An 11,956-nucleotide genomic window follows, 5' to 3' on the forward strand; every position below is an offset into this window, starting at 1 on the left:
CATGCCTGCACGTGGAGGAGCCAAATGAAATCTCAGAAAAGCTTCTGGACAGCAGGTAAGTGGCTCCAAAGAACCCAGAAGGTACCACAGACCTTAGGCCTGTTCTGCAACAGTAACCAGAACAGAGAGGGACCCAGTTGACAAGGTATATCCCATACACCAAGGTCAGCCATCCTACCACAATGACATTACTAACATATCACTCACGTGATTCCCTTTGCCCAGTTTCATGCTCACTAAAGCCTCTGATTTTGACTCCCTTTGCAGGGGACCGCATGAATGCAGCAGTCACCATGACACCAAGTCTCTGGCCCTGTAGCACTTATATTTCTCATTACAAATTAATAAATGGCAAATTTGACTAGGCCTCTTGTGAGTCTATTTTTTCTTCTCTGAACACGATCAACTCTGATTTTAGGTTTGCAAAGCTGATATCCAGACCTCACCCGGGGATGTGCATGCAGCCTGCACATGCAGTGGCAGGCCACCACACCTTCACCTACTTTCTTAATCAATACTTACAGACTACTGAACACAGCCCCAAATGGGAGAAAACCTTCCTGCACTGCAACCCTGGGCCTGGATGACTCAGCCAGCCTCTAACAACCTGGTAAATATATTGTTTCTTTCTTTTTAAAACATATTTATTTATTTTGGTTGTGCCGGGTCTCAGTTGCAGCATGGAGGATCTAGTTCCCCAACCAGGGATCGAAACTAGGCCCCCTTCATCGGGAGCCTAGTAAATATTTCTAATGGCAGCAGTGACATTAAGCGCAATTTCAGGAAATGGCGAGCCAGCTTACACTGCCCCAAATCAGGGTGCTTTTCTGGAGTACAGTCATCTACCCAATCATAATAATGCATACCAAAAAATAGAACAAAGAGCTGTCATCATGTCATTTTCTAAATGTTGCTTTGCACATGATCCAGCATCTAGTGATGGCATTAAACTCCTGCATACATCAAGGAGCAACATACTTATGGACTCAAAGATCCTTTCTAAGTAAACTGAGCTACATCTACTGGGCAGATGTTTAAGCCAGGACATTGAAAACATGTTTATGAAGTGTTTATACATCAGTAGGTTAAAAATTCTGTGATAGCCAAGTGCAAATTTAGAATATAATCTTGTAATTTAAAACTCTATTTTTTATCCAAAAAAGCCCTGTGTATAGAAAAAGGAAACAGGGATGAAATATATAGGATTAACAGTGAGAATTTGGTGGAAGGATTCTAGCCCATTTTTCACTTTTCTGTTTTTTTTTTTCAAACGTTCTGTGAGACTTTATTTTTATTTATTTATGTTTTTGGCCATGCTGCGCGTCTTGTGGGATCTCAGTTCCACGACCATGGATTGAACCCAGGCCCTCAGCAGTGAAAGCGTGGAATCCTAACCACTGGACCGCCAGGGAATTCCCAAATCTTCATTAATTTTAAGTAAAATACAGAATACATTCTAATTTTCTAAGTTACCTTTTGAAGAAACGTATGCAACCAAGATGAATGAAAACACAGACTACTTAAACGTCTTAAGTAATTTTCCCACTTGTTGCAAACAACAAAGAAAACACAGGATCAAACATGTGGACTGAGGCAGGCTTGCAAACAAGCCAAAGACCTAATAAGACAGCCAATGCCAGGAATGAACTGTGGGGACAGCCACCATCAGGCCTGCTGACGCCATCTTGAGAAGCAACATTTCCCAAGAAGGGGGAGGGTTGGCTTAACCTGACCCACCTGTGTCCAGAAGTGTCATGATGATGGGGGACACGAGCAGATTGCCTTTGCAAATCCCCAGCATGATGCCAAATCCTCGGCCAGCACAAGGTTGCTGTTTTGGTGCAGCCAGGGCGGGTATGCTTTGTCTTCCATTTCTGAGGATGGACCCCAGAAAAGAAAGCCTGAAGTCTCAGATTCTGACACTGTCAAAAGCATAACGAAATTAAAGTAGTAAATCTGGATCTTGTTGGAGGCTCTCCACCATTCTAGTTGCCCTGAAATCAAATGAGTCTTGCGCTGATGAATACGCCCAATTCCCCTCCATCCCACTGTAGAAACAAAAGCGGCACTGACTTTCCTAACATGTTTCAAGCACCTGTAAGTTTCTGGAGCAGATTAATTCTTGCCTTTGCATCAAGATAATTTGCATTTGAAACCTACTTCCCAAAGGATATGGAGTTCAACACATCACTAACACAAACCTTTCTAGGTCACCCGCCCCTCCCACCTTTGAAAGAAACAAAGCTCCTCGGAAAATACGCCATAATAAGCAAGTTGCTTCAAAGTTTTAAGACATCGATCCTGGGCAGTTGGCTCCCACCCATACTTATTTTACATGAAGCTTCCTACTGCATGTGCTCACATTTCCTGAGAAAAGGAACAGGAAAGGGCTGGGCTAGCTTAATTTGACCTACCTTGTGTCCAGAAGTGTAACGACAGGGGGTCGTGGTTGCACCACCTTTGCAAGTCTAATAGCCACCTCTTTTGACTTTTTTTTTGACTTTTCTTGCTTGCTCTCAAATTTCAGACTTTCTGTGAACAAGGCATGTCAACAGCGCCACCTCTGGGCGGAGCGTGGTTCCTCTCAGCTTCCTAGCCCAAAATCAGCAGGAGAAAATGCCCTAATTTGGGGGCAACTGATCAAGTTGACTTGTGTCCCCTTAGAGGATGAGTGGAATGGTGCACAGGGCCTCCTGGGAGCCATTTCAAATGGGGAGATTTTGAGATGATAAAAATTATCAATCCAGTGCCAGGGGACAAGCATACCTGGGGGTGCGGTTCTTTGCTTCTTGATTCCTGCTGGGAAAGCACACACAAGGGGTTCCCTGGGCTGATGGGACAAATGACCTTAGGAGCAATGGGAGCTCTGCACCAATCCCTTCTCTGTTCCAGACCAACAAAAGCTGGACAGTAGGAATCACATTGCTCTTTGTACCACAACTTGTCTGGGAAAAAAGAGAATGTGAAGATCAGGAAGTTGGGTGATCAGGCTGCACTTGACACACAGAGGGGCTCAGTAAACAGTCCGTTGAATCAGTGAACAAAGCTGTTGGGAGGAACTTGTGCCCTGGGGCAGCCAGTGCTGCAGCTCTCAGCCGGCTGTCTCCCCTTTTTATTTTTATTTTAAAAAAATTTTATTTTTGGCTGCGTTGGGTTTTCACTGCTGCACGCAGGCTTTCTCTAGTTGTGGTGAGCAGGGGCTACTCTTTGTTGCGGTGCACGGGCTTCTCACTGCGGTGGCTTCTCTTGCTGCGGAGCACGGGCTCTAGGCACGCGGGCTTCAGTAGTTGTGGTGCGTGGGCTCAGTAATTGTGCTTGCGGGCTCTAGAGCCCAGGCTCAGTAGTTGTGGCGCACAGGCATGTGGGAGCTTCCCAGACCAGGGCTCGAACCCGTGCCCCCTGCACTGGCAGGCGGATTCTTAACCACTGCGCCACCAGGGATGTCCTGCCTCCCCTTTTTAGTCTGAGTTCCTGGTGCTCAACCACAGCTCCACAGACCAGCCCCAGAGCATTCACTGCCCCTTCTGGTGCTACAAACATCACCTTCTAACTGGGACTGTGAAGTCAGGGAGACTTCCTGACACAGGTGGGTCAAGATCCAAAGGGCATAAAGAAGCTGTGGCATATATATACAATGGAATATTACTCAGCCATAAAAAGAAACAAAATTGAGTTATCTGTAGTGAGGTGGATGAACCCAGAGTCTGTCATACAAAGTGAAGTAAGTCAGAAAGAGAAAAACAAATACCGTATGCTAACGCATATATATGGAATCTAAAAGCAAAACAAAAAAATGGTTCTGAAGAACCTAGAGGCAGGACAGGAATAAAGACACAGATGTAGAGAATGGAATTGAGGACACCAGGAGGAGGAATCGTAAGCTGGGATGAAGTGGGAGAGTGGCATGGACATATATACACTACCAAATGTAAAACCGATAGCTAGTGGGAAGCAGCCGCATAGCACAGGGAGATCAGCTCAGTGCTTTGTGACCAGCTAGAGAGGAGGGATAGGGAGGCGGGGAGGGAGATGCAAGAGGGAGGGGATATGGGGATATATGTATAGGTGTAGCTGATTCACTTTGTTATACAGCAGAAACTAACACACCACTGTAAAGCAATTATACTCCAATAAAGATGTTAAAAGATACAAAGGGCAAGATCCAAAGCCTGACCCAGGGCTATCACGCTATGCGCCCCCGACAGCACGCTGGGACAGGAGAGCAAGTGGTCAAGCCACTGTTGCCAATGACCAGACACTGTTCTTGTACTTGCGGCGGGGTGGGGTGGGGGCAGGTGATAAAACACAGTGTTTCTAGGTACAACACATGGTGTTGCATCTTTATTCTACGTCTGATCATAGCAAATCTCACAAAGCCAGACTGCAGCCAGGCAGAGTGCCACGTGGCGACAGGCAGCCAGAGGAAAGGAAGACCATCTCTTCTGTTGCAAACACTCTGGACGGAAAGCACAGCCTTCTCGCTAGCCTACCCAGAGGCACTGAGGCCACATTCCCATCTCCAGGCCCCAGGGACACCTCTAAAGGGTGACTCCCATTTGGAGCTTCCAAAATCCAGGGCACCTCCGGGAACCAGTCCTGGTTCCAGCAAGTCATTCTGAGTCCAGGCTCTCCCACTGACTGCTGCATCTGGACCTGGCGTCATGGCAGCTTGAGGGCTAAAAAGGGGCCTCAGGCTGGACCAGAGCAGCTCAGGGGGTCCCGGGGCTCAGGACCGTTGATCCTTTCTGCGGAGCTTGTGTCCCACCTGGGAGCCCCGCTGGGCAGCTCTCACCAGGCCTTTGAACTGTCCCTGCAGCTTCACCTTCTTCCTGCAGGGACAAGGATCAGAAGGGTCACGTCTCGCCGAGAAAAGGCAGCCCCCCTTCCCACAACATCAAAGGGTGGTGTCCCCACCCCAGCACCAGCAGGAACAGGGGAGAAGGGGCGCTGCCAGGTGGTGGGTGGCACGTGATCCGCGCAGACCACACCCATCATGCTTAAAAGGGCAGTTCAAGTCAAGGATACTTGAAGGTGCATGCGAAAAAGTAAGAATAAAAAACCGGGACCCCTGGTGGCGCAGTGGTTAGAATCCGCCTGCCGATGCAGGGGACACGGGTTCGAGCCCTGGACCGGGAAGATACCACATGCTGCAGAGCAACTAAGCCCGTGCGCCACAACTACTGAGCCTACGCTCTAGAGCCCGTGAGCCATAACTACTGAAGCCCGTGCGCCTAGAGTCCGTGCTCCGCAACAAGAGAAGCCCGCGCACCGCAATGAAAAGTAGCCCCCGCTCACCACAACTAGAGAAAGCCCATGCACAGCAACAAAAGACCCAACGCAGCCAAAAATAAATAAATTAATTAATAAAAAACCGGAAGAGACTTGAGCAATCGAGTGGAGAGTGTAACGAGCACAGCCCTCACCCCCGACCCTGCACACGCCGTACCTGCGGTTGAGCTTGGTTTTACTGAGGGGGATGTAGGCGTAGGGGTCGAGCCGACCTTTCTTCTTCATGTCACCCTTTGCTTTCTGCTCACCCAGAGAAACAGAGTCAGCCAGGAGGGTGGGCTTCTCTTTCCACCCTTGCCCCTGACCTGACAGGCTGAATCCTCCCTTCCCTTCATTCTTTGCCTCAGGTGGTGCCAAAGAGCTTCTGCAGCCCTGGACAGCCATCCAACAAGGCCTGGACTTCAGGTGCTAATAAAACCTTTGTGTACCCCTCAGTGTGGCCTCAGGCTGGCTCCACAAAGGTGCCTCTCCAGGGCAGTGATGGGCACAGCTGCCCCGCACTTCCCCAGAGACTCTGCCAGGAGAGTCCTTGCCCCACCAGCAGCTCTTACCTTGGCCTTGTATTCGGCCCCGGGGGTAGCCTTCTTGGCCACAGGGCGATGGATGCCAGAGCCTCCCGCTAGAGGGGGAACACAGAGGCCATGAGTCAGGTAAGGCCAGGGCAATCGGGCAGCCTTCTCCCCGGAGAGCTGCGGGGGAGATGAGTCACAGCCAGGACCGGATGGTTGTCCCCTACCAACAAAGGACAAAGACCTTCCTCGAGAAGGGACTGTCCAGTGACTTGACAATTAGACCACTGAGCTCCTCAGACTGACCTGAATCCAGAAACCTACCAGTGACCTCTGGAAACACATATATCCTCGACTAACATAAAATACCTCACCCTCTCCAAACTAAATCTGCTCCATTTGTTCTGGGGAAAAGAACATAGGCTTTGAAGCCAGACAGACTGGGGTTCAACTCCCAGCTCTAACCGTAAGCATGGCTCTTAACTTTCTGGAGCCTCTTAAGCTCATCTGTAAAATGAGGCACTAAGGCTTGATCTCATTCAGGCTTCACACCAAAACTGTGAGTTAGAAAGGCAGCTCTTATCCCATCGTACAGATGTGAAAACTGCGGCTTTGAGAGATCGAAGTGCTTCCAAGGCCAGTGTTATTTCCAGCCCGGACTTCCACACAGTCATGGATGGAATCACATAGTGGCGACTAGGGAGGGCTCTCTTAGATGACCCAGATGAATCTCCTTTAAAGGTGAGAAACTAGAAGGTCAGAGAGGCAGCGTGACCAGGCCAAGGTCACACAGCTAAGAGCAGCTGGCCAAGCAGTCTTGAACCCAGGCCTCCTGCTGCATCGTGTGGTACTACTGCTTCTGCACCACACCATCTCAGAGCAGAGGAGGTGAGCTGGGCCCTGGCCTGGGGGGCCACAGAAAGAGAAGGAGCCTTGAGGCGCTCCAGCTGGGTGAGGATGCCGTGGGGCTCTGAGAGCATACCTGTTACTGGCATCAGGGACCTCCCACAGGAGCCCCTGGACCTCCAGATGCAAAACAAGAGCTCTGCTTCGAGGGCCCTGCGGGGGCTGCCTTGGGGGAAAGGAGGCAAAGGTGAGGCAACAGAGGCCTCTCCTGGCTTTGGGCAGCCACCTTGGTGCCTCTAGCAGCTATTCTGGGGAAAGGAACAGCCTGGGAGCCCAGAAACAACTGTACAGGGGAACTCCCTGGGCAGCCCTCCCAACTGCCACCCTCAACATAGGTCAAATCTGGCCTGACTCAAAGCCAGAAAAGAGAGGCAGACATCTCCCAGGAGAAGGGTGGGCTGCAAAAGTCTCAGGAAAGTCTGGGTTGGTGGGGAAGAGATGGGGCTCAGGGGCTCCCCAGAAGGGCTGGGGGTTCTGTGTACAGATCTCCTAACCCCCAGGCTCTCCCTCACCCACAGACCCCCTTGGTCCCCAGCCCAGTCTTATGGGACATATCAGCCAATCTTTGCTGGTGCCAACTGAGTACAACCAGGCCATGCAACCTCTTGGCCCTGCCTGCAACACACCCTGCCTAGTGCAGGTGACAGGGAACCTGCTGCAAGAGAGGAGAGAGGAAGCCTCACCTTGGTACTGAGGGGGCATCTCCAGCTCCTCACTGTCAGCCTCTTTCTGCTTGAGCTTCTGGTGCTTTTTCTATAAAGAGGTAACAAGCAAAGTTCATAAACAAGAGGACATGATGAAACTCACTAATGGTAGCCGCAAAATGAATCGTATCCTGCGTTAGTAGAAAAGGTTCTCTGTCAAGCACTCAATCCCCCATACAGACGAGGACACGAAAGCTCAGAAAGGGCAAGTAACCAAGCAAGGCCACACTGCTCGGCAGCAGAGGCGCAGCTTCCAGCCCAGGTCCTCACTGCGGAGCTCGTGTCGGCTGCTCCACTGCTAGGCCTCTCCACACTGAACTCCCCCAACAGGGCTACAGCTGCCCGTCTGGGCACCTTGACCTCAGTTTAGCCCAGCCTTCCTAACGGGGATGAGGTCCTCAGCCTCTCTGGGGAGAACAGCTTTATCGGTACTTCGTCTCACATGACCTCCACTGCACCCTCCCCATTAGTCAGACTCACTGATCTCTGACTAAGTGCAGGCCCTGGGGATACAGGGGACAAGACCCATTTCCTGTGCTCCTGGGGCCCTCAGGCAGGTGGGAGACCCCTGCTCAAGTCAGTCATCACAGTCGCTCAACAATGCTACCGTCCCCGGAGTTGTAAGCACGAGGCAAATGCTACCCGCCAGGCACCGTGCTGGGAGCTCCAAGAGGGAGAGGTGGGCCTGACAGCAGCCCAGCCCACCAGGAGATCTGAGCCCGGAAACTGACAACCAGGCAAGGCGGAGGGCCGTTGTGTGGGGAGACCTGAGCTCGCAGGGCTGGCTGCCCCACAGTGTCGCTCCCACACTGCTTGGGAAGCCTGTCCAAACTACAGATTCCTGAGGCTGAAGTTCCCCAGGGACCCAGGGCACCTGAGGGGCATTCACTGGCTTAGGGGCCAGATAGAAGAGAAGGTGTGCCAGGTAAAGGGAATGAGGCTGCAGCACACACAAGTGTGTCTGGGGAACCAGGACATCCAGTTTTGTTAGTTGAGACCCAGCAGAAGGGGCTCCTCGTGGAGAAACAGAAACGGGCTGGAAATGTGGTTGTGGCCGCATCATGGAGGTGATGGCTCAGTTTGTTCTTGGTTCAGCTGGCACCTGGCAACAGTTCTGCCCACTGGCAACTGCAGCTGGCATTTTATGCTCCCACGACTGAGGGCAGAGGAGTGAGACTAAGCAACTGTTATGCAAAAAAGCCCCCAGGGAGGGCTTCCCTGGTGGCGCAGTGGTTGAGAACCCGCCCGCCGATGCTGGGGACACGGGTTCGTGCCCCGGTCCGGGAAGACCCCACATGCCGCGGAGCGGCTGGGCCCGTGAGCCATGGCCGCTGAGCCTGCGCGTCTGGAGCCTGTGCTCCACAACGGGAGAGGCCACAACAGTGAGAGGCCCGCATACCGCAAAAAAAAAAAAAAAAACCCCCAGGGGTCCCAATGGCAGGTGATGGATGCCATGAGCCAACCGGGAGCGTGGCCACCCTGGGACCCTCTCGGTGCCGTGAGACAAGGTGCCCCAGCCCTGCTCTGCTGACCTGGGGGCCATCCTTCCACAGCCGCAGTCAGTTCCCCTGGCCAGGAACAAGGGTAGGCTGCAGAGGGACTGCAAAGCCCCCTGTGAGGATGTGCTCAAGGAATCAGGCAGGCTTCAGCCAGAAAAAGATTTCCAGGAAAAATGTAATAATGATGATGATGGTGACGACGATGAACAGCCACCACTTCCTTAGTGTGACTAAGTGCCACACATTTTACATACAAGCTGGGATTTGAGTTCAGTCTGGGGCCAGAGACAGGCACTTTTAACAACGCCTGTGGCCGCAGGCAGGCTGCGGATGATAGTCTCCATCTCCTGGGAGGATCAGTGAGGTGACACATGGGGCCCTCAGCACTCCTCAGTGGTGGGTGCCCCTCCCCCAAGTGGAGGCGGCCCCTGGCAACATGCAGGCCGGCTGTTGCCCCTGCTGCCTGCACAGCACATGCCCTCGGCGGAGAGACAAGGGACCGTCTCTTTCTTCCTTCAGCTGGACAATACTGCCAACACCGAAGGAGGCACTGGGTGCTTCAGAGGGAGCCAAGCCCTCTCCACGCCCCACAGAGGGGTCAACCGTGACATTGCATGCCCCGAGGCTCCACTGAGCAGTGAGGAAGCAGGGCAAGTGAGTATGTGGGAGCGGGGAGACGGCGAGAAGCTATGAGGCCCAAGGTTTAGGTCTAAGGGCCCCGGCCCTCCAGCAGCAGGAATTACTCACACTCCTGACGCCCACGTCTTCCATCAGGTCAGCCATCTCTTCATCCTCCCCTGGAGCCAAAAAGAAGAGAGACCTGTGAACACTCAGGGAGCACCCCTGTCCTTCCAGAGCCCACAGAAATTCCAACCTGCCTCCTCCCAGCTCATCAGGGTGCAAGGGCTGCCAACTCCAGCCCCAGAAGACCTATCCCGTGGAAGATAAGACCCCTGGACCCTGCCCCTTCCTCCTTCCCATCCTGGGCCCCACGGACGACAGCCCCTCAAGGAAGCGGTGACCTGACTTCTAAAGTGAATACAGCTTTTGTTGAGACTCTAAGAAAGCCCCAGGTTTCCTGGGGAGCCAGGCATTCCCGCAGCCCCACATACACTCCACTTTGCTGGGAAGACTGCCCTATTCCCCTGCTTAAAAACCTTTCCCTGCATTTGTGCTAGGCATTGTGTGGCGATATAAAGAAGTATGAACCAACAAAAAGCATAGGCAACAAAAGATAGATGAACAAAAGATAGATTAGACTCGATTAAAAATGTTAAATTGGGCTTCCCTGGTGGCGCAGTGGTTGAGAGTCCGCCTGCCGATGCAGGGGACACGGGTTCGTGCCCCGGTGTGGGAGGATCCCACATGCCGCGGAGCGGCTGGGCCCGTGAGCCATGGCCACTGAGCCTGCGCGTCCGGAGCCTGTTGCTCCGCAACGGGAGAGGCCACAACAGTGAGAGGCCCGCGTACCGCAAAAAAAAAAAAAAAAAAAAAAAAAAAAAAAGTTAAATTTGTGTATGCCAAAGGACACACCAACAGGATGAAAAGGCAGCCTACAGGACAGGAGAAGGTATTTGCAAAATACTTTCAAAAGATAGACAAACAAAAGATAGATAAATTAGACTCCATTAAAAATGTTAAACTTGTGTATGTCAAAGGACACATCAACAGGATGAAAACGCAGCCTACGGGATAGAAGAAAGTATTCGCAAATCATAGATCAGATAAAAAGTTAATATCCAGAATAAAGAAAGAACTCCTATAACTCAACAACAAAAAGAAACAACCTGAGATGCAAGAGGGAGGGGATATGGCGACATATGTATACGTACTGCTGATTCACTTTGTTATACAGCAGATACTACAACAATGTAAAGCAATTATACTCCAATAAAGATGTTAAAAAAAAAAATTCAAAAATGGGCAAAGGACTTGAGTAGACATTTCTCCAAAAAGATAGACAACAAACATGAAAAGATGCTAAACATCACTAATCATTAGGGAAATGCAAACAAAACTACCATGAAATACCACTTTACACACATTAGGATGGCTACTATCAATGAAACAGAAAACAGCAAGGGTTGGAGAGGGTGTGGAGCAATTGAAACCCTTCTGTCCTGCTGGTGGGAATGTAAAATAGTGTAGCCACCATGGAAAACAGTAGGGCAGTTCCTCAAAAAATTAAAGACAGAACTACCATATGATCCAGCAATTCCACTTCTGGGCATATACCCAAACGACTGAAAGCAGGATCTTGAAGAGGTATTTGTATATTTATGTTCATAGCAGCACTATTCACAATAGTCAAAAAGTGGAAGAAAAAAAAACAAAAAAAAGTGGAAGCAACCCAAATGTCCACTGATGGATGATGGACAAACAAAATGTGGTCTAGATATACAACAGAATAAGGCAAGCTTTAAAAAGGAAGGAAATTCTGACACAAGCTACAACACGGATAAACCTTGAGAACATTATGCTAAGTGAAATAAACCAGACACAAAAGCACAAATGCTGAATGATTCCACTTATATGAGGAACCTCGACTCACATTCAAATTCACATTCATACAGACAGAAAGCAGAATGGTGGCTGTCAGGGGCTGGAGGAGGGGGAAATGGGGAGTTGCTGTTTAATGCGTACAGAGTTTCAGTTTTGCCAGATGAAGAGTTCTGGTGATAGGTGGTACAACAATGTGAATGTACTTCACACTGGTGAACCGTACACGTAAAAATGGTTAAGACAGTAAATTACATGTTACGCATATTTTACCATTTCTTTAAAAAAGCTACCAGTATATTTAAAAAAATAAAGAACTTTGAAACTGATCAGCTGGAGGGAAGACAAACTGAAGTGAAGTCAATCAACAACCAAACGTCATAAGAAGCGTGTGACTAAGTACGGAAGCCTGGCAGTCCCTGGGCTTGTCGGGAGTTCTGAGGGAACACGGCTGAAGCCAAGGGCCCGTGCAAAGGCCACAAAGAAGGACTTGCACTGGACCTGAAGGAGGGGAGAGGGGCTAGGAAGGTGGGGGGCAGGGGGCGGGTGG

General features: G+C 50.6%; 1 protein-coding gene across 4 annotated transcripts in view; it reads right to left on the reverse strand.

The window, feature by feature from the left end:
- Positions 1-4,319: 4,319 nt before the first annotated feature.
- RRP12 (ribosomal RNA processing 12 homolog) overlaps positions 4,320-11,956 on the reverse strand; it is a 27,766-nt gene continuing 20,129 nt past the window's right edge. For 2 of the 4 annotated variants that reach the window (XM_024734840.1, XM_024734842.1), the window contains exons 30-34: positions 9,655-9,704; positions 7,388-7,457; positions 5,841-5,908; positions 5,447-5,529; positions 4,320-4,829 (exon numbers count right to left, since the gene is read on the reverse strand). In XM_024734840.1, the coding sequence (XP_024590608.1) occupies positions 4,727-4,829; positions 5,447-5,529; positions 5,841-5,908; positions 7,388-7,457; positions 9,655-9,704 (374 nt within the window). In that variant the 3' untranslated portion in view covers positions 4,320-4,726. The other 2 variants (XM_024734838.1, XM_024734841.1) reach the window with 1 other exon arrangement.

This window comes from Neophocaena asiaeorientalis, unplaced genomic scaffold (assembly GCF_003031525.2).
Source record: "Neophocaena asiaeorientalis asiaeorientalis breed wild unplaced genomic scaffold, Neophocaena_asiaeorientalis_V1.1 scaffold240, whole genome shotgun sequence".
Lineage (NCBI taxonomy): Eukaryota > Metazoa > Chordata > Mammalia > Artiodactyla > Phocoenidae > Neophocaena > Neophocaena asiaeorientalis.